This window comes from Strongylocentrotus purpuratus, unplaced genomic scaffold (assembly GCF_000002235.5).
Source record: "Strongylocentrotus purpuratus isolate Spur 01 unplaced genomic scaffold, Spur_5.0 spur5_scaffold_14, whole genome shotgun sequence".
Lineage (NCBI taxonomy): Eukaryota > Metazoa > Echinodermata > Echinoidea > Camarodonta > Strongylocentrotidae > Strongylocentrotus > Strongylocentrotus purpuratus.
In genome coordinates this window covers 23,958,962-23,980,398 of record NW_022145599.1, presented here as the reverse complement: position 1 = coordinate 23,980,398, position 21,437 = coordinate 23,958,962, and the positions used below count along the sequence as shown (strand labels likewise).

General features: G+C 38.1%; 1 protein-coding gene and 1 long non-coding RNA gene across 3 annotated transcripts; both read left to right on the top strand.

Annotated features, from left to right (window-relative positions):
• The first annotated feature begins 265 nt into the window (after positions 1-265).
• On the top strand, positions 266-3,293 carry LOC115923557. Its single transcript, XR_004063966.1, has 4 exons — positions 266-545; positions 2,021-2,114; positions 2,558-2,696; positions 3,254-3,293. It is a non-coding gene; the product is annotated as an uncharacterized LOC115923557 (long non-coding RNA).
• A 3,785-nt stretch (positions 3,294-7,078) lies between these two features.
• Positions 7,079-20,023, top strand: LOC575691 (mitochondrial glycine transporter B). Of its 2 annotated transcripts, none has more exons than XM_030984516.1 (10): positions 7,079-7,260; positions 10,828-10,965; positions 11,780-12,001; positions 12,318-12,388; positions 13,146-13,251; positions 14,196-14,265; positions 14,990-15,088; positions 15,803-15,963; positions 18,169-18,261; positions 19,119-20,023. In XM_030984516.1, the coding sequence occupies exons 2-10, from the start codon at positions 10,894-10,896 to the stop codon at positions 19,143-19,145; spliced, it is 921 nt and encodes a 306-aa protein (XP_030840376.1). In that variant the 5' UTR covers positions 7,079-7,260; positions 10,828-10,893; the 3' UTR covers positions 19,146-20,023. The 2 variants fall into 2 exon arrangements, with proteins under 2 accessions (XP_030840376.1, XP_030840379.1); XM_030984519.1 differs by having other exon boundaries at positions 7,079-7,264.
• The last annotated feature ends 1,414 nt before the right edge of the window (positions 20,024-21,437 follow it).

Sequence of the window (21,437 nt, the reverse complement as noted above, 5' to 3'; positions counted from 1 at the left end):
CGAACCTGGGACCTCCTGGTTATGAGACCACTGCTTATAACGGAAAAACTGTGCACGAGCTACGAGTTCGTAATGACACGCACAGTTTTTCCGTTATAATCATTTTGCCTTCGGCGTAGACTAGAAAGAATGAGACTCCGGTAAAATATCAAAATTAGGGATTAAGTTTGGCCAAGTTTTGTGTAACGTTTCTTAGTACAAACGCGCGGCCACTACAGCGTATGGGGCTGTTCTGTCTCTAAAGAGCTAGAGAGAGCCGACCAAAGACGTTTAAATATAATTACTAGACGGAAAGCAGCACGCGCGGAAACCATGCAGACGAATGGGATTAGGCTCCGCCTCTTTTGGATCATTTGAAGACAAAATAAGCTACCGAGGCGGCTTTTTGATTGGATATGAGCCTCATGAATATGTATTTTATCGATAGTATCGTTTAAGAAACCGGATAATATATTTGACCTCATTGCGTCACTTTAATTATGCAGATTTATGCACGACGCTACTACACTCGCACAAACTGAGAAGAGTTAGTTCATTGAGAATGGGTGAGTAATTGATTGAAATATGAGTAGATTAAGTGAATTTAGTCATCAATTTTGAAAAAGCTGCAATAGTCTTCGTGATGTACGGTAATTTCGTTACATTTGGAGACAGTTCTCAACAGATTTTTGGGGAAAAGACTAGTAAAATATTGCTCTTGAAATTGCACTTTGATTTTCATCGTCATGAAGTAGTTTGACTGCGGCTTGCTGTCATTTCACCCTAGTACTCCAGTTAGGGCCCCGAGGGGTTCCGGCAGGCCCACTCCGGGGAATTTCGGTGCTCATTTGCATCAAGATCAAACTTTCTAATCAAGTTTTATTTGAGATTTGATCGTCATCATGAATCTATAATTCACCAATCACCGATTTAATTTAAATCTAGATTTAACGTTATACCTTAAAGTAATCTACGAAGCATGATTTTTTTTGATAATCCAAGTGGATTAATTCTTGTTAAAATCTTTCTAGATCTAGGTCTAACAAAGTTAGATGTGGACTTGTGGCTTTACTTATCAATATCGGTGCCATCCGTTCGCTCAGTTGCATACGCGGTGCGTGTCAACTTTATTTAGACCAAAATTATCTGTGACCATTGATAATCAAACAACTCCAAATCCTATTCATTTAGATGTAAACCTGAAACTTATTCTAATAAAATATAGACTAGATCTAGACCTAGACCTATTTAAAAAACATCAACACTAGGATTTGTTTATTTAATATTTAGATTTTGTGTGGGTCCAGCGTGCTTGTCAAGTTGTCTAGAGCCTATAGATCTAGACCCTAGCTATCAGTGGCGTACGCAGGATTTTTTCAAGGGGGGGGGGGGGGGGTTTAACATTTTGAAATCGGGCCAAAAACTTTGCAACAACTCAGCCAGCCGCTGAATAAGGGGGGGGGGGGGAGTCATCTTTTTTAGGTCATCCATTAGGATTTTTTTTTTTTTTTATTAAAAAAAAATCAACACTAAAAATAAAAGGGGGGGGGGGGTTCCAGAAAAAACATACATATAAAAAAAGCTCAAGGGGGGGGGGGTTAACCCCAACCCCCCCCCCCCTGCATACGCACCTGACCCCTATTAGTTCTTTTAATGTATTAGAGAGATTTTTTCTTCTCCAAGTTGTGCAGTTCATGTTGATAAATCTATTTGTTTGTGTAAGAGAAGACCCCTACTAGTCCACGATTATGTTTACTTATGTAGTCCAATTCTTCTTGTCTTAATAAACCAATTTTACTTAAGACTACTTTATATGTATAGGCCATATAAAGCACTTTTTGAAGCACAAGTTTAATCTTCCATTTAATTTTAATTTGTACTGTGGTCCATTAAATTGGAATGTTGATTTCCACACCATATTAAAATTAAGGCCAACCATGACATGAAAAATAGTTAATATGCTAGATCTATTTTATTTTGTTATGGAGAAAGGGACGCCTTGATTGTCATATCGATTTTTTTTAAATTTTTGTTCCAACAGAATGAAACTGATGAAGATCTGGAAGGAGTTAACTGATGAGTGGACATTAAAACATTTCTTATATTTGCAAGATGAAGCAGAAAGTCCCATGCAGGTAAAATGTTCAGGCTATTTAGCACACAAATATTAAATGACCACCTATTAATTCACTAAAAAGGAAATGGAACTAAGTTTTTGTTGACAGCGTATATTGTGGAGGTATATTTTATTCTAGTTCTGCACTTAGCACACAAATATTGATATCTTTCCTTTCTTTGTTTACAAAGGAAATTTGTCCTTATTTACAGGAGGTCCTGTGTGTAAAAGAACCATATCTAATGCACATTCAAAGCACTACATGATTATACATGTAGGGTATACACAGAACCCCTCATCACTTTTTTTTGTAAGTGGTCCTTTCACTTCTTGAGCAATTAAGATGACGAAGAACACAAAATAAAATTAAAGAAAGTCTGTTAATAGGATGTATTATGGTTGATGTATATCCATTATTATCGCTTTTAAATTGAAGTACCTACATTGTTTTCTCTCATGTAGGATGATGCTTCTCTACAGTGGACGATGAAGGCATGCTGGTTTACAAACTCAGGAGAGGAACAAAGAACAGATATCGAAGGATCATATCTAGAAATGCGGGCCTACTACACTTCATACAAGCAAGTGTGCTAATATACATGTAGGTACCCCAAATAAACTATTTTGGAACAAATATCATGCAGAAAGTTATAGATCTGACAAATATATTTTTCATTGTCCGTTGACTTGTAAAAGAATACTTGACTGAATATCACAATTGTGATTTAGATTAAAAATAAAATGTCAATATAGATGAAATAAAAGTCTACATAATGTATGTTGCAGTTGCATTATTTCCAGTACATTCTCTGTTCCAAGTTGTTTGGTCATTTTATGTCCCATACTTAACTGAGTATTATTCAATTATGAGCACAAGTTTACATTACAAGTACATTGTACATGTATTACTTATTTCATACCTTGTCTGATCCAAGCTCTAGCAGGCCTATCGTCTTAATGGAATCATCAGAAATAATCTAACATGAGCAGTAACTAGTCTTGTAGGAAAAATAGTTTAGGTTTGCCCACTAGAACTCCAAGTGAATTTTAGTCCTTCCTCTTTTTTGTCAGGGCAGGTATCAGGGTGTATGTTATTATTTATTAATCATTGTTGATTTTCTTATACACTGTATCTTATTTTATTTTTCCATTCAACAGACTTGGGTTATCATTACAGCCCTTTCTTCTGAAAACTAGGCTACAACTTTATTGATGAATGCAGAAGACATCTACATGGGACTACCTCTTAAAGATGCCACCCTCATATAATGAAAGAAGACAGTAGAGATGGGTTTAAACTTGAACATTTACATACTATTTATTTGTTACTTGTATTATATGTTTGTAGAATACCACATACAAAACTAATGAATTTATCACCTTGTCAACATTCAAATAATTAAAGATAAACTAATCATCAGTGAATAAACATTAACATTTTAACAATGTCAACTACCATCTTATAGGATGAAACTGAGGACTGGGCAGAAAGAAATTTCCTTGAAAATTGAGTGATAAAGATCAGTCTAAATCAAAGATTGAATTAATCAATGATATTTTAATTGTAATTATACATGTTTAAATTCATTTACCTCTATGGACTTCTGTATTAGAAGTTTTTTAGATTATTATATTATTGCTGCTTCAAGTATTGTATGTAAGAAGGTTTGAAAGACAACCCTCTAAATGCACTAAATATGAAAACTGCTAATCATCCATGACTTTCGTATCCAAACTGCTAATTTTAATAGAATCATGTTTTTATACTTCCTAGCTAAAGAAAAAACATGGGGGGGGGGGGCTTGCTATCCTCTTGTTGTTTCTACATGGACCATGTAACAGGTTGCAAAAGTGTAAACAATATTATGTTTGTTATATGTTTATATTAGAAGGATTTAGAAAATAAAAACTTTTGAATTATAGAATTACTGTTGCTAGAAGTAATGGCAGTATTGATTTTTAAGGGAAGGGGGTAGTTTTCCAGAGAAATTAACGGTATACCAATGTAAAATGAATACAAAAGAGAAAACTATTCTTAAAAATAAAATTAGAAAGGACATGGGCCTCCTAACTAAAACCCTGGATACACTTCTGGGTCTTTTTTTTTTTTTTCAAATTCGAAATTTCCAGTGTTAAATTCCATTGTCTTACAAAAAAAATTATGTCAAGATGTTGAAATCAAACAATGTTTCACTTTCCAAGTTAACAAAATTGAATAAAATAATTAACATACTTTCCGGTCTCTCTGGTCTCTAAATTAAAAATGTTCAAAGCTCCTGCAAAGGTTGCAAAAAGGAAAAGTGAAGAGAATCCAATTGAAATGTGGACAGTAATGGAGTGAATATGGAATGGTTGATCATAGTTGATAACGAGTGCATGTAAATGAGTGGTAATAACAAGTACGACTAAAAGTGAGACGGAAAAGAACTGCAACAGGTTATTTAGTCAAGACAACAAACCTTCAGTTGCAGAAGATAATTTACGAAAGATAGAGAAAGAGAGAGAAAGGGAATCATTAAGGTACTACGATGAGAGTGGGTGGGGAAAAAACATCCACTGTGCCACATAATTTGTTTGTCTAAAATAAGGAAACTTTATACATCAGCATATTAAAAATGTAAAATCATAGCCAGAGAATGTGTTGTTATATGGCTTATAGCATGTTTGATTTAATAAACAAAAACAGACCCAGTTATTGATAGACTAAAAAGGGAATAGATCGACACAGTATTTCTTATTCAATGAAGTTAAGGCCACTCCCCCATATCGCGATGCATCCTGGGTATGAGGGGTGGAGCTTAGCAAGCCTGAGATCTGTGAAACTGGATGGTTATTATTATTTTTTGGACAATAAAGAGATTTTCAGAAAAATTTATGCTGGAATAATAATAAGTAGAGGTGTAATGATGTTTTCAAAGGCTACTTAGTTTGCGTAAATATTCAGAAATGAATTATACACGCCATTAAAACCTTTAAAAAAAAAAAAAACACCCAACAACGAGTGGAACTTTAAGGTCCACTTCCCGATGCATCCTGGGTACACCAGCTTTTATACTGGTGATCGATAATACAAGTTCGAGCGCGTATTTCATCTAACGGTGATCGCATCAGAATATTCCACGCTGGTTCGCTGAATCACTTGCGTTGCTAGCGCGCAGCGTGATGAATAAATTACCCATAATTCCGTACAGTAGATTATTTGACCTCTCTTATTACGCTGATACGCGCATTGTCTTTTACCATGTAGTGAACATCATTCCAGTACACTTTTCGCGGGGAGCATCCTACAGAATGCATAATTCATAAGGCTCATGAATTATGCAAGGTAGCTTATTTTGGCTTCTAATGGATCCGGACAAAATGGCGGAGCTTGGGGGGCCTGGAGCCGACCTACCCAAATCAGAGGCTAACGAACGAAAGAGACAGAAAAATTCGGTCGATCTAGTCTCGTCTCAAACCGAGAATCCGCTAGGCCGACGTTAATCAAAGATCGTACCTATAACAGATATATTACTTTTTGACAACGTATAGTTAACGGGGGGCACCATAATGCAAAACTTTAAAAGTAATAAATCTCTTGTAAGCATATTGTATCACACGTGTTATCTTGGATTGCTGGTATCTCTATGGTGGGAGGCGCCGTGTGTAAGTGTAATAATATGGGCGTGGCTGGCTGGCTGAAGTGACTGCATGGAAGCCAAATTTAAAAAGGGCATCGATCAGCACTTGGGATTATGTTACGCACAGCCAAAATTCCACTCTTACTTAATCCCCACTGCAATATTGTTTATATTTAGATCTAAATGTGTTTTGTTTTGTGTTTTTATATATGTGATTTTGTGAACGAGAGTGGAATAAAAAAAACTGAATAAGCCCTAGCTGCCCATACCATCGTGGTGGTAGTGATGAAAGTTTCATGAAAGCCCATGAAAGTGAATTTGCAATATTTCTGTGGAATTTCGAAAACATGAAAACTAAGTTATATTTTATGTCGGATTGAAAGTCACACAATCCCCACATTTTTGCTTTCATGGCTGCAAAATTGTTTTATTGGAATCTTGATATTAATTTTTACCGCATCAATCCTTGTACATATTTGTATATTTTGACAATAATCAGTTATAAAAATAGAAACATAAACATTCCAGTTGAGTCATAATTTGAATCGTCTGCATGGTTTATTAATTGAACAATTAATGCCAAGCACAGTCATATCGTATGTATTAAAAGTAAAAGAAAATGATATTGATAGAGAGGGGGGTGACTCAAGGTGTGTGTGTGTGTGTGTGTGTGTGTGTGTGAGAGAGATAGAGAGATACACACAGAGAGAGAGAAGAGAGAGAGAGAGAGAGAGAGAGAGAGAGAGGGAGGGGTAATGGGTAGGAAAGGAGGAAAAGAGTCGAAGAGAGGTAGAGTGTTAACGTAGTGGAGCGAGGTGGGGGAGGGAGAATCTAAAAACTTGGGAAACTGAATTAATGGAGCCTAGATTCAATGTCAACATTTTGGTGGTTATGGATGTCTATGGTAATAAATAGGATAACCAGTTGTATATATCTCTATGTGCATGATGCATATAATTATAACGAGGAGGTAAGATATAACAACGATAACAACGATATATGAGACTAGGCTCTTCAATGGACACTTACAAATTCCCCAGGACTGGGACTGGGACGAGCTACCTCAAACCATAGTAGAACTGCCTTCTTTGGAGCAGTTCAAGGTGGCTCTTGAAACAATTTAGTTCCCTTTTCAGGAACTGTACTGCATAGAGCTGTATAAAACAACTCTATACTTTACCATCATCTAGATGCTGAACAGGCGTTGATGAGCATAGAAGTAGAAGTAGAAGTCATACGTCGCTGTTTTCACGAAGTGACGGTAGTGAAAACAAAATTGCATTCACTTTGCGTTACGATTTTCCTCACTACCGTCACTTCGTGAAAATAGTTATGGTGTACGTGTACGTGTGATGCATGGCGCAATAACTGGCAGCACAGTAGCCGCGAGATGGCGCTAATGAAGCTGGATGAGATACACATGGCTGACACGACGGGTCGAGTCCTGAGCTGAGAGATGACTTGAAAAGTTTGTTTTTGACGCTATTCGACAATATATCTGCATCAGACCATAATTCTGCTTAATCAAAACGGAGTCATTTTACGGTAGGTATTTGCCATCTTTTCATTGATCACTCCCACATGTATTTGTATTTTTTTTCGGAGGGAGGGGAGGGAGGAGGAGACCACCGGTGGGAGTGGGACTGGGAGTCTGGCCCTGGCCACACGTAGGTGCATTTAGATGATTTACTATCCTGGCTGTACATTAAGCTGTGCTATTGATTCTCAACATTTTAAACACCACTGTACAAAACTCAACTGATTTCACTCAAAATCGGTAGTTTAGTGACGATTGATGTCACCTAAATAGCAGTAAAATACAATTGTTTCAACTTTCCGATGTTAGAAAAAATAATTTAAAAGTTCAAATTGTGAGTCCACTGTTAAACTTGCCGATCAGCATATATGCGTGCATATGTGTGTTAGGAGTGTTTGACTAACCATGTATTCAAATGCTGCCTATTAACACGTAGTGCAGTGCTAGAGATCAATACGCATTAGGGTTGACTCTCTATGCTTTGCTGGATTGGCCCTGGCCTGGCCTGGGACCCGCAAGCAGTTAGCATGATCTGATGCTCGGCTTGGATTGTGTCGCGAATTCACTGCTGCAGTGTAGGCCTAGGCTATATAAACACCAAAACATTGCTGGGAGCAGGTTTTGATTTACTAACATTTGCTAGTTTACCTGACTCAGGGAATGTCAATAGATCTAACTTAAAGTAGATAGAGTGTCAGTCTATATTTCTACTAAACTTTGCTAGCTTCAATCAACAACAAACCTTAGGAAAAGTTCATTAATGAATATGATATTCATATTGATATCACCTTGCCTCAATTGGCTCCTTTTACTAGGACATACTAGCAGGGCTCAAATTAATTTTTTGTCCACGGGGGCTCTTCCCCCGAAAAAAGAGCCCCCGTGAGCCTTCTCACTGGGAGAAGAAGCTATGTCACGTTAAGAAATCATAAAGATCAGTTGTATTATGCGTATATACATATGATACCAGAACAAATGTTGATTATTAGAATGTCATTTTGGAATACCTCTATACAAATACCACATTGTCTTTAGCCCGTATCAGTATTAGTATGATCCAATATAAAGCTATTATTCTTTATTTAATTCAGTATAATGCTTTTCCTCAAAAATAGTTTTGCTATTTTTTTAGGGTTGAGACGCTAAGAAATGGTTTAAAATGTACATTACACGAACCCTGAACCATTGCAAAATGATGGTGGTTCTCTCTCTCTCTCTCTCTCTCTCTCTCTTTATTTTAATCATGCATTATCAACTACATATAAAGCAGCAACCAAAAACTTAGGGTTATCTGAGATAGGTGAAAGTAAGAGTTAAAAAGAAAGTCATGCTAAAACAGCGCTTCACTTCCCCCCGCCCCCTGAAAAAAATAAAATAGATTAGTAGTCCTCTCCAGAATCCCCCCCCCCCCCCCCCCCCCCCCCCCGCTTTAATATCACATTTTCACTTGGCAGCCCAAGGGGGCCGGGGGGTGGGTGGGGGGGGGGGGGTGAGAGGAGGGGGTTAAACGTTTAGACTAATAAAATTGCACCCTACCCCCCCCCCCCCTGCCGTAGATCTGCCCATGTTACCATATCATTCCACGCAGGGGCGGCGATCCGGGGGGGACGGGGGGGACACGTCCCCCCCCCCCCTCAATTTTTTTAGGGGGGGATCGTCCCCCCCCCCCCCCTGGAAATTTGAAAAAGTGCAAAACAAATTGTATAGCATATACTGAATAATGACTGCAACACACTTTTAGGCTCTGGAAGGCCCAAGAGTGCAGCGTTTAGACTAATAAAATTGCAAAAAAAATCTCGCTCGGTCGCCACGCTCCCTCGCATAACATCCTCGTAAAAAAAAAAAAATCGCATTTCGTCCCCCCCGGTCATGAACAAAAATCGCCGCCCCTGATTCCACAACATTTTGGTCTTCCTCTTCTCCTCAAAAGGGACTTTTATATTTGCGTGGACGTGGACGTGGACGTGGACGTGTTACGTCCTTTTAAGGCACTGGCAATCACATGTGACGTCCTTTTAAGCACTGGCAGTGCCTTAAAAGGAGGTCACACGTTGCAGTCCACGTTCTCATTGTGCAAATCTAAAAGTCCCTAATATTGATTTACTGGTCGAGGTTCATTATTTGCTGACAACGAAAAACTTCTCCAGGCCATGACCATGTTTCTGCCCTTGCCCGATCGCCTCCAGCTCCAGCAGACATGGTGCGGCAGCGTGCACACGCACCGCTACTAACGGCGCAGTAGGCCTATAACCACTGCTGACGGCGGCACTGCACTGCGAGCTGAATCGGTAATAATAGGCCTACTCATAAAACGAGAAATCTTGCACGCTAATCTTAGTTCCATTTCATTGGTTTAAGGTTTGAAAATTGAAACTCAATATTGTGTTAAAGTTATAACAGAAAAGATTATCTTTATTTTATAATTCCACCGGGGCGATTTTTAATTTTGCAATCGCCCCCGTGAGCAACCTGACGGGGGCGATTTTGTAGCTCACGGGGGCGAATCGCCCACCGCTCCCGTGTATTTTGAGCGCTGCATACTATTCATAGGCCATACCCCTGCTTCAAGAGTGATGTAGACAAAATCTAAAATGCGTACGTAATCACCCCTCCCTCGCCGCACCCGATGGACCTTACACATGCACTGCAACTGGCTTCGGAGTTCGCTAGCTAGTGGATTAGCGGGTCACTCTTCTTTTTTCTCATACTATGAGAACAAAGAAGAGTGACCCGCTACTGAGTCATAGTACAAAGCTGTTTGAAATTGATTAAGAATTAATCCCAAAAATGTGAAATTTTGATACCAGAGCAGAGAGATAAATTTGCATTTTGTTCCACGTGCTCCTGGTGATAATGAGCTATCAAACTTCAAAGTATATACATTACATAAACTACTAGACTATGACCTTTTATGAGAATTTGCAATGAATGTTGGTTCTGTCCGAAATGCAAATGTACGTACAAAACTGTTTTTGTGTTGCCAATTTAAACAGGCACGTGCATGCACAGAGTTTAAACTCTGCGTGTGTGCCTTTACTATATAGGCCTACTAAACTAATCCGATAATTAAGGATTAATGTTGTTTTTGTAATGCAAATAGCATGTTTCTGTTAGAGAAAAACAGAAATTAATGATATTTCTGCATATGACGAATGGGAAAGTTGTCCATGACTTCATCACAATCCGCTGACCTAATTGCCAATTTGCATAGATTTAGTGATCTCAAGTTTCAACATTTTTACCTGTCATATATGTATTTTAGACTTTTGCCATTCTGTTTCTCTTTTTTCTCTGTATTTATACAAATGAAAAAAGGTTAGATTCCCCTAAAAAAATGAAATTGACTATAAGTATAAGTAGTAAAGTTTTCCTCTCCTCTGTATGATTTACCATCTGCACTGGACCTATCTCTGATGATACACACTACACCTATGGGAGCCAATTCTACACATAATGTGCAGGAGTACAAGGTTATCTCTAATCTATTTGTTCATGTACAAAGTGGGCAGGGACATCCAGAGATAAGGCATTCCTTTTCTTCTTTATACATCGTATTTCCTTTTCTTTTACTGCAGGTAACTATCAGCCTCTATGACAGCATTTCTCTAGACAGAGGAAGAAGCAACAACTTCAAAGGTCAAATGTCCGACAGGGTGTCGGGTCATGGCCCAGAGGATAATACAACAGTGTCCTTCTCAACTAAGCTGCTAGATGTAAGTCCTCCTGGATCTTGTTACTCACCCAAGGTTTTGTGTTTATATAGTCTTCTATTGATAGACATATTGTTTGTTGATAAGTCCCTTTTATTTTGGAGGTCACATATCTTGGCTTGATTAGAAAGAGGATATGACACTGGACTTTAGACCTTGGTTCTGATATACAGTACATGTAGCCCTAATGTTCTAATTTGCCAATAAACCTAATTTACTTATTTTATGCATACTGTTTTAACATATGTTTCTCTTGACAACTAAACCGAATTTGCCAGATGCTTGCTGTGCCGATCATAGCAACACCTAATTGTATGCAAAGTGAATTCCATCAATGGAGATGCCATTTTGCCTAGACAGTGAATCAAATAGTTGGAAAGCAATGGCTCAGAAGAGAAACATGCATAGATTGACATATATTTATAGTAAACAGGTCTGTTAGATGATTTAAATATTTTACTCTGATACTAGATAAAGGGGAAGAATTTTTTTATTTGATTTTGCCATTTGTGTTATCATCATGTGGTACACAGGGAGTGAATATGGTGCAGATAAAAGAGGATTTATTTTAGCACTTTATACATTCATTTTTTCAATATTCTTCTACTTCATCTTCTTCTTTTTTCCCTTCTCCTTCTCCTTCTATTTCTATTTCTCCTTCTTCTTCTTTGTTGTCTCCTTTGTTGTCTTCTTCTTCTTCTTCTCCTTCCTCTTCTCCTCCTCCTCCTCCTCCTCCTTTGTCCTCTGAATTAAAAAAGAGATTTTCAATAGGATCATCTTGATTTTTTACTACACTTCTGTTTTACTTAACCCACAGAGTCCATCAGTGAAGTCCTTTCTTGGTGGGGTCATAAGCAGTACCAGTTCCTGTATCCTCCTGCAGCCATTAGACCTGGTCAAGACTCGCATCCAGTCCGCCCGTACCGCAGCACATCGTCATCGGGGGCCCACCACACCCCGCCCCAAAGGTCTGCTTGCTACTACTGTCGATGTGGCGAAGAATGAGAGGGTCTTTGGCCTGTGGCAGGGATTATCACCTGTAAGTTTGCTAGATATTTTTACTCTAAGGAGAGTTGGAGACCATTTTCTGAGTTTGTGTATTTAAAGGTAGTGTGATTCTTATCAAGTTCATCAAAGCAAATTTGCAACGTCTTCTGGTTTTTAGAGTAGACAACTACATCATATCTCGATATTGCTATTGGTACCTTACACCAACACCAATTTTGTACTGTGAGTATAGGAGGAAACTTTGCCTTAGTTACCATAAAGAAAATTGTAAAAAATAAAATAATGCTGCCTTTTAGAATTTATTGTCAAGTTGATTCCATTTGTTGCAATTATTTGTTTTCAAATAGTCACTGTTGAGAACTGTGCCTGGAGTTGGACTTTATTTCTTATCTTTACACACCATTCAGACAACGCTTGGGTAAGTGCAACTTTGAGATTACAGTTAACCATGGGTTCTCATGGGGATTTTGACACCAGTTTCAGATAAGTGTTAATTTACAAATAATACACAGCAGTGAGGGCATTAGTCAGAATTACCCACAAGGTACATTTGGAACAGTCTAACACGCCTGAGGCGATAGCTGAGGGCGTTTGGACTGTTTCAGTGTACCAAGTGTGGGTAGTTTCACTAATGCCCGAACAAAATGATGTGTATTATTTGTTTCTTAAGATGATGTCTTATTTGTTTTGACTGGTCATTAGTAAAATTACATGTTAGGCTAAATAAATGCCTGGTTACGTGTACGCTCTCAACCAATCATTTGATTAGGATCCGCTTCATCTTTTTATAACAGATGTTATTCGCCAGGAGTGCCTTTCACTTTTATGACCAACATGTCTTTATGTAATGCTCTGCCATTTCCATCAATTATCCCATAAAAAAGTCATCATCATAGCTTTCCCTCACCCCTAAAACTATCCGAGAGACTGTGGGGGTATGTCCCATTCTCTCACTCTCACCCTCCTCCCGTCCCCCGTCTCTAGAGTTTCACCACCCCTCTCTCATTTCATTTTCTTAAATATTTAGTCTGACATTCCACATGCCTTTATTGTGGCGTACAACAATGCTACGAATTAGGCAACATGACGGAGCATGTATTGTGTATAAATTAACCGAAAAATAGGTGTGTAGCAAAATACACAAACTAACTTCTTATCTAATATTTAATTTCAAGATGGACTGAACTGAGTGCTTCACAAGGCTTGCTCGTAGGTGCTCTGGCAAGGTGCATTGTGGGTACTGCCTTACTACCTGTGACTGTGGTAAAGACAAGATTTGAGGTAAACAAACAGCTTCCTGTTTATAATGCAGGGGTAAAACTGCTGTAAAACTATTGTGTACTTTAGTCTCAGAATTTGAGTTACACGAAGTAGAATTGGAATGCTAAATATATTACTCATTGCGGATGTAGTATCTAAAATAATATCGCAAGTGATATTCGTTTGTCTCGCAATGTATGGTCAACAAGGATCTAAAATATCCCAAATTTTGGATGCGTACTCCCCGTCCAGCTGGCCCGCATCGAGCCAGCTGTCGTTGATTGGTTGAGCACGCTATTGTTCTCGGCTGAACCAGCGGGGCCCGTCAATTGGTTGAGCACCCGTGTGCTTCAGCAATTGTCCGTTATTGTTTTAATTATTGATCAAATTATTTGACCGACGGTCTGCTCGTGAGTATAAAACACGCTTGCTAACATTATATTTTATCACCTGACGAAGTGTTGCAGCAGCGCACGAAACGTTGTGATCTTTTAGATCCTTGTGACAATACATTGCGAGACAAACGAATATCACTAGCGATATTATTTTCGATAGAATTGGAATGTGCACATCTACCGGTATGTATTCTATTTCTATACCAGCTCACTATATTGTGAAAATAAATCTTGTAATTGCTTAGTATTGCCAAGATGCTCCCTACATGTATAGTGATGAGCCTTGGAAGAACAAATAAATATTCATTTATATAAATTATTCATTAGTTATATATTTTCTATTGATATATTTATTTTCTCAAAATAGTCAAAGTTGAAAATGTAATAGATACGAATCTGTCTGTAGAAGTGATGTTTTTATTTCAGAGTTACCATGAACTATCCCAAGTAATAGATCCTTGTTTATTCTAAATGAAAACAAGCTAATGTAGTCCAAAGACATTTGTATGAACTTGCTGTCCTATCTCTATTGACTTACTATGGTTCTCTATCTGTTGTTTGATGGAACAGAGCAAACAGTATTTTTACAGAGGGATTGCAAGTGCACTTAGGAATATACACAAGCATGAAGGATACAAAGGTTAGTTTGGGGTCATGTTTTAATTTCCCTAGCATTGGTGATTTCTCTGTACAATGCAAAGTGATAGACCTACATGGAAATTGCTATGGATTTGAAGTAGCAATGAAAGAAAAAAAAAAGAGATAGAAAACGTTAGATTTAATTATTTGTTTATAAAGATATTTCTATATGTTCACAAGAATAAACCATATGTTCCTTAAATTTGTTGACCCTAAAATGGCAGGGTTATTTTGATGCTCTCCCTTAGCTGGAGGAGGGTGGATTCCACACTCCATCTCAGCCATGGAGTGACAACAAATTCTTAAATTAGGCATTTATATCATACATATTCTCATGAATAAGCTGAGGAGGTTTCATATCTATATCTCAATCCGTTTTGGCATTATTGCTTATTAATTATTTTCATGTTTGTATATTAACCAATCTCTATTATGTACTGTACATATAGTTTATAGAGAAATGTATGATACCCATAGTTGAAATTGTGTTTAAATTTGGTAAGAAAAGAGGGGAGGTTGTTATCTGCCCCCCCCCCCCCTCCCCTCAACATTTTCCGGCCACCTATTCTTTTGGGAAACTTATATTTCCAAGGTACGTACAGATTTGTTCTGCACCGACAGGATCCCATGTAGTACTGTCCAGATGCACTAAGGCGTGATTCTCATCAAAACAAATGAATCGTGTATCAAACTTAACACCAATGTATGTCCATTTGATTGTGCAGGTCTGTACAGCGGGCTGTCAGCTACTCTCCTTCGCGATGCTCCTTTCTCCGGTCTTTATCTGGCTTTCTACACCCAAGCCAAGCTTCTTGTACATTCAGGTAACTAATTTTCAATACTCCAGTCACACTGGCAGACTAACCCCTAGTATCAGACCAATTCTAACCAATATCTATCAAACCATTGGCCCTGTCAGGTAATGTAACTATTGATCAATTGTTGGTCTGGTGTCCGCCTTGTCAGTGTTATTTGAGTATGATATAAATGCCATTATAAGTACAATGCTCAGTGGTTAGAGGAAGGGTCTTGGAAACCGAGTGTCTGGATCAAAATTCACACAAGAATATTTTTTTAAATCTAACATTAAAAAACATCCATGATATGAATTGTATTATCAAGAAGAAAATTATGCAAATCAATGTTGGATGAGTGTTTTCTCTAAAAATATGACAAATGGTGGTGATGACACTTTTGGATGAGGCTCAGTGGTAGAGCAGTGGTCTCGTAATCAGGTTCTCAAGTTCCAGGTTCGAAACCTTCGTAATGCAGCAATCTTCATTACCAAAAGTCACTCGGAGAGAAGGCTTTTTCCGTGTTGGTCCCCTTGTTACTTACAAGCATACACATGCTTTCTTAGCAGTCCGGTAAAAACAAACCATCAACCCAACCAACCGACTTACAAAAGACACTCTCAAAAACAATGATTTTACAAAAAGTATGTTGATATGTTTACTGATGCTATCCTTTTGAAAATCATTTCTATTCGTTGATATCATCATGATAATTATCATTATACTTTGATTGTGCAATCCAAGCTTCCAGCCAGGTGACGATTCCTCTTCACTTTGCCTGTGGTGTAGCTGCCGGTATTCTTGCCTCTTCCGTCACTCAACCTTTTGACCTCGTCAAGACAAACATGCAGCTGAATCCTTACAAGTACCCGACCTTTAGGTCCACTTTCAAGGCAATTATCAAGGCAAGTCTTTCTCCTTTTTAACCTTTAGTAATAAGGATAATGAAGAAGAAGAAGAAGAAGGAGAAGTAGAAGGAAAATAAGGAGAAGGAGATGGAGAAGAACAAGAAGAAGGAAAAGGAGAAGAACAAGAAGAACTTGCACTTCAAGGGGAAGTCAATAGTATAGTATTAATGACTGCTTTGAGAGAAATAGTTGTTTTATTACGCTCAAGGGAAGGTTAGAATTGTGCTATTCCCCGAGGCTTGCCGAGGGGAATAGCCCAATTGTAACCTTCCCGAGAGCGTATGAAAACAACTATTTCTCGAATATTAAAGCAGTCATTAATACTTTTATATGCCGAAAAAAAATAGACTAAAAAATAAAAAATAAAAAATCCTTTTTTTTTTTGTCGAAGGTGAGAGTCGAACTCTTGCGTATAATGAGTGATGAATTTTACACCAACGCCTTACACCACTCGGCCATCGCGCGCTGTTCACATGCTTGGCAGTTTTGTACAATATATACATTAAAATGGATTGAAACCGGCTTCGGCGTGATGAATGCTTCGCAAAAGCACCCTTCTTTTACTTTTGCAATGCATATTGGCACGAACTTAGATCAAGATCTATCGGCAGATGTTGTTTTTTGTTTTTGGAAGTTTATTTTCGTCTTCATGTCAACAATGCAAGATAAAATTGTCGGTAAGATCGATCGAGATTCAATTGTATTGAAATTACCGACCAATCCTTCGCACACATACGGTATCCTCGATCGCTCAAACCATTTTTTAACATGTAAACCTATGGGGTAACCATGGAGGCTGACCTATTTTTTTAATAACCATGGTTATTAAAAATATTAAATGTTTTATGCATGGTTACCGGGAATTTTACAGGAACAGTTGAAGTTTATGAATGCAATTCGACCAATCAGATGGCTGGATTTCTTAAGTGAGGTATATAATTAGTTTTAATAGAAGCAGAAAATACAATAACTCTTACATCCTACTGGGTACCTATTTAACACCTGAGTGGAGAGAAGCAATGTAGATAAAATGCCAAGCCATAGGTGGTTTTAACCCTCTAAATTTCTTCTCTTTTTTTTCTTTTTTTTTAATAGTCAAAGAAAATATAGTTATTATGCCTCCGCTACAAAGTAGCCGGAGGCATTATGTTTTCTGGTTGTCCGTATGTCTGCACAAATAGCTTGTGATCGCATTATCATGAGAACCAAAAGACAGACTCGATCTCAAGACATGTATTGCAGAGCCAATGAACTGATTAGATTTTAGGGTCATCAGGTCAAAGGTCACCGGGCCCAGTAAGGATGCCTATAAGTAGCTTGTGAATGCATTATTAAAGACGACAGATGGATTACAATCAAACTTGAATTTTAAAAATTGCTTCTGATCTGTAAAATTGCTCTATGGCGGAGGCATCATTTTCGACTGCGCACAGTCGAAGTTCCATCTAGTTTTCCTTGATATTCGAACTTGTTAAATGTATTGTAATGTTACATTAGATGCATGGAGGGCTGGTTTTGTCAATATTACAGTTAGAAAATATTGTTTACCAACATTTGAACAGTAAATACTATTTATAACAGATACTATTTATAACAGTTGCATGGGGTGGCACAATACAGATTATTGTTGTATGCAGCGCTCAAAATACCCGGGGGCGATGGGCGATTCGCCCCCGTGAGCTACATAATCGCCTCCGTCAGGTTGCTCGCGTGAGAAGGCTCACGGGGGCTCTTTTTTTTTTTGAAGAGCCCCCGTGGGCAAAAAATTAATTTGAGCCTTGGTTGTGTGTATACTACACTGATCATTGAACAACTATCTGGACTATCAGCTACTCACATATATATTTATAACAAAAATGATTGCTGTAAGGGGAACTAGAAGGGCACAGAGATTTGTACCATGGCCAGCAATGTTATCTAATCATTTTATTTGTTAGAATATTAATGATTTGGTTTAACAAATGTAAAGAGTTTGGGCATAGGTGGTGGGGAAGGGTGATGTTGTGGTATGGTCATGAGTCATTTGAGATAGAGAGGATGTTAATTTCCGCTCAAACACCAACGCCTCTGGCAAGAAATTGATCTGCATCACCCACTTCAGATCTTAATGCAAGTAGTACTCACAGTTGATATGTTCAATTGCCCACCAGAAGGTTTTAGCATGACCTGGGGTTTGACCTTTTGCATCTTTAATTGTTTCAGAACCAGGGTGTGACAGGCTTGTTTGCTGGCATGGTCCCAAGATGCATCAGGAGAACTCTAATGGCTGCAGTCACATGGACAGTCTATGAAGAGGTTAGATTAACATATTGTATCAGACATTTGAAAGAGGAGGAAGTCAAGTTCCTTTATGAGTTAATATCAGGCCTGATAAAAACCCAATTTAAATCGGTTTCCCGATTTTTATTTATTTTTCCTGATTTTTTTCCCGATTTTTTTTTCTTCCCGATTAAAAAAAAAAAAATCCAGATTTTTTTTTTTTTCTTTTTTTTTTTTTTACAATTTTTATTTTCTTCCCCATTTTATCCTGATTTTCCTGATTTCCCTCTTATTTTCTCTATTCTTCCCTATTTTGCCCTATTTTCCCAAATTTTCCCAAATTTTCTTACTCGAAAGGGGGGGGGGAATGCTGTTAGATGCCATTTTTTCCCCGCGAATCCTCTTCTTTTTTTTTTCTCAAGGGGGGCGTGGTTGAGGGGAAAACAAAAAACCTATTTTTTTTTTAGTGCTCACTATCACCCCTGCAATATTATCACATACAGATCTTTTTGTGTATTACAGGCCCAAAGACATTTTCTTGAATCGTTGCTTTGGTGATCGACATGCAGGCCACTCCACGCTTGAGTAGTCTACTCTCAAATTGATTTTGCGTATTTTAACTTGCAAAATGTCTTTACAGAAGTAATATTTGAAGCTCATATTTTCAATATTGGAACAGCTAACATGTGACATTTTTGTTGATTGGTACACTTACAATATTCACTCTCTCTCTCTCTCTCTCTCTCTGTCTCTATCTCTATCTCTATCTCTATCTCTATCTCTATCTCTATCTCTATCTCTATCTCTATCTCTATCTCTATCTCTATCTCTATCTCTATCTCTATCTCTATCTCTCTCTCTCTCTCTCACTCATTCATGTTTTTTTCACACAGATGAAGGTCAGGCTGAATCTGAAATGAGATGTCAGAAAAGAAGCCCCCACAAATTTTGCTGAAATGACTTCAGGAACTGATACAATGTGTGTGACGGTCATAAGAGATGTATGTACATATTTTAAAGAGCATTTAATTGGAAATAACGTGGAGACAGTAGAAAATGCTATGTCCAAAAAGCACAGTGCGGCATCGTTAGCTGCAAATAATGAATGAAATTAGTACATTTATTTGTTCATTGTTTCTATTTCAGCTTTCAGTTACTTTTCATGATACTATTTTATTGTGAAGTTGTAATTGAATGTAAACTAACCTACTTTGGGAATTGATAATTTAGTTAGTTTAGATTATTGGACATTGAACAATTCTCGCTGGAACATGAGTTGTACAACTAGTGAATGATCCAATTCATTATTTTGCTGAATAGTACAGTTTGTACTTTCATTTTCATTGTGGTACATGATAATCAAAGCTATATTTTTTATATTCTAATTGCTATACATTTAATTGTGATTTGAATGATCAAGAGGGTCAGTTTGTACTGTATGTTACAATAGTTTTGCCAGGGTTCAATAACCAGTATCTGTTAATGACTCAGTTACTCAACTGTGTTTATTAGTGACCACCTGTATCACATGATTTAGTGTCCTTGAAGCACACATTTGTTTTTGGTTTCCCTGAACAGCATTTGCAGTAAAACCTGTGTATTAAGTAAACTGTACATAAAGACCACCTGCTTGAAAGACCACATATTTTGTCCCACTGAGCAGTCTTTATTCACAGGTTTCACAGTAAAAGTAATTGGTTGAATTTAATGATTAGTAACAAGCCACCTTCAAATAGTATCAATATAGGTCCATGATCATTATGCAGTGCTTGACCATTATTATTTGTAATCATATGCTTGCATACCTGCCAACCACTCCGATTTAGGCGGAGTTACTCCGCTTTTTTCATACCCACTCCGAATTCCGATTGCATGCCTCAAAACTCCGATTTTTTGTAATTTTAAAATATTTTTAAAACAAACGACTGTTGCATAAGACTAAAGCATAACACAGCACTGATAACCAGATCACGCCTTACGGGGAAACGATAAACAAAAGTACTTTATACAGCGAATGCCGCCTCACATAGCCTCCGCACACAGCGCTGCATGTCGCACGCATTCACTCATAGGTTCACTGAATTTGACTACACTGGATAGACACTTTCGCGCACATGGTCCGTCCGCCGCCATCTTGTTTAATTCCAAAACAACACGGCCGCTACGTATGCTACGTGCGTTCGTGCCTTTTGAGGGGAGTATGGGGGTAGATGATCGTGCGCATGGCGCCCGCATTATAGTAGCGAAGACTTCGGTGATTCAGCGGGCGCATTGCAAGTGCAGTGCGGTATACGGTGTGTTGTTGTTCATGAACGCCGGGCCTAGCGGCCTGGGCTGTATGGTGTGTCTGTGGTACTGGTGAGTGTACGTGTGCGTGTGTAGAATACGAGCTCTGCCATTTGACTGTGGATTCGAATTTGCCATTCGACGCTTGAACGAGGTGTTTTCTTCCTGAATATTATCATGGATTCACTCAAAAGAGCGAGTACCCGAGAAGGAGATCCTTTGACTGGAAACAGATTTTTAAAAACGTTTTTATGCACATCTTTATTTTGGACTTGAATGTGGTAGGTTCGAAATGCAGTAAGAGTGATTGGGTGTTTGTGTACGTTTTGCGCGAAAATTATGCTGCGGTGTCTTGCGTTACGGAAAGACCCCCATTTTTTACGGACAAATATGGTAAATGTTACTGACAGCCATCCTATAGGGTTGGCATCTCTGCCCCCCCCCCCCCCCCCCCCCAATCTACGGGCTACTAGTACTACCCCAATCCTTCGGTGGTTCGCGACCTCGTAGTCCATCCAGAAAAATTTACTCCTAATTTCTCTTGTCTCAGGTTGGCAGGTATGTGCTTGGGTAAACAGTACCGGTAAGTACCGGTAAACGTACATTGTATTATGTGCATGATGAACGTTGCTTTTAGTAGGTTGTTTATTATGTTAATTATGGCTTTTGTGTCTCTCTAGGAACCTGCCGTTTATCAAACAGCCTTATGCCAATTGTAAACAGATCAACTGGATTTATTTATATTACTACAAGTTACATTGTTATGTATCATTAGTTATGTTCTGTTTATTAGCATGTGTGTTAATAATAAAGTGCCTTTACAAATATTTCATCAGCTAATACATGTATCTCAGCAGTTGATGTTTTATGTAATGGTCTTAGGGTTCATCTACAAAAAAAAATGTCAACTGTGACAGTTTACATTT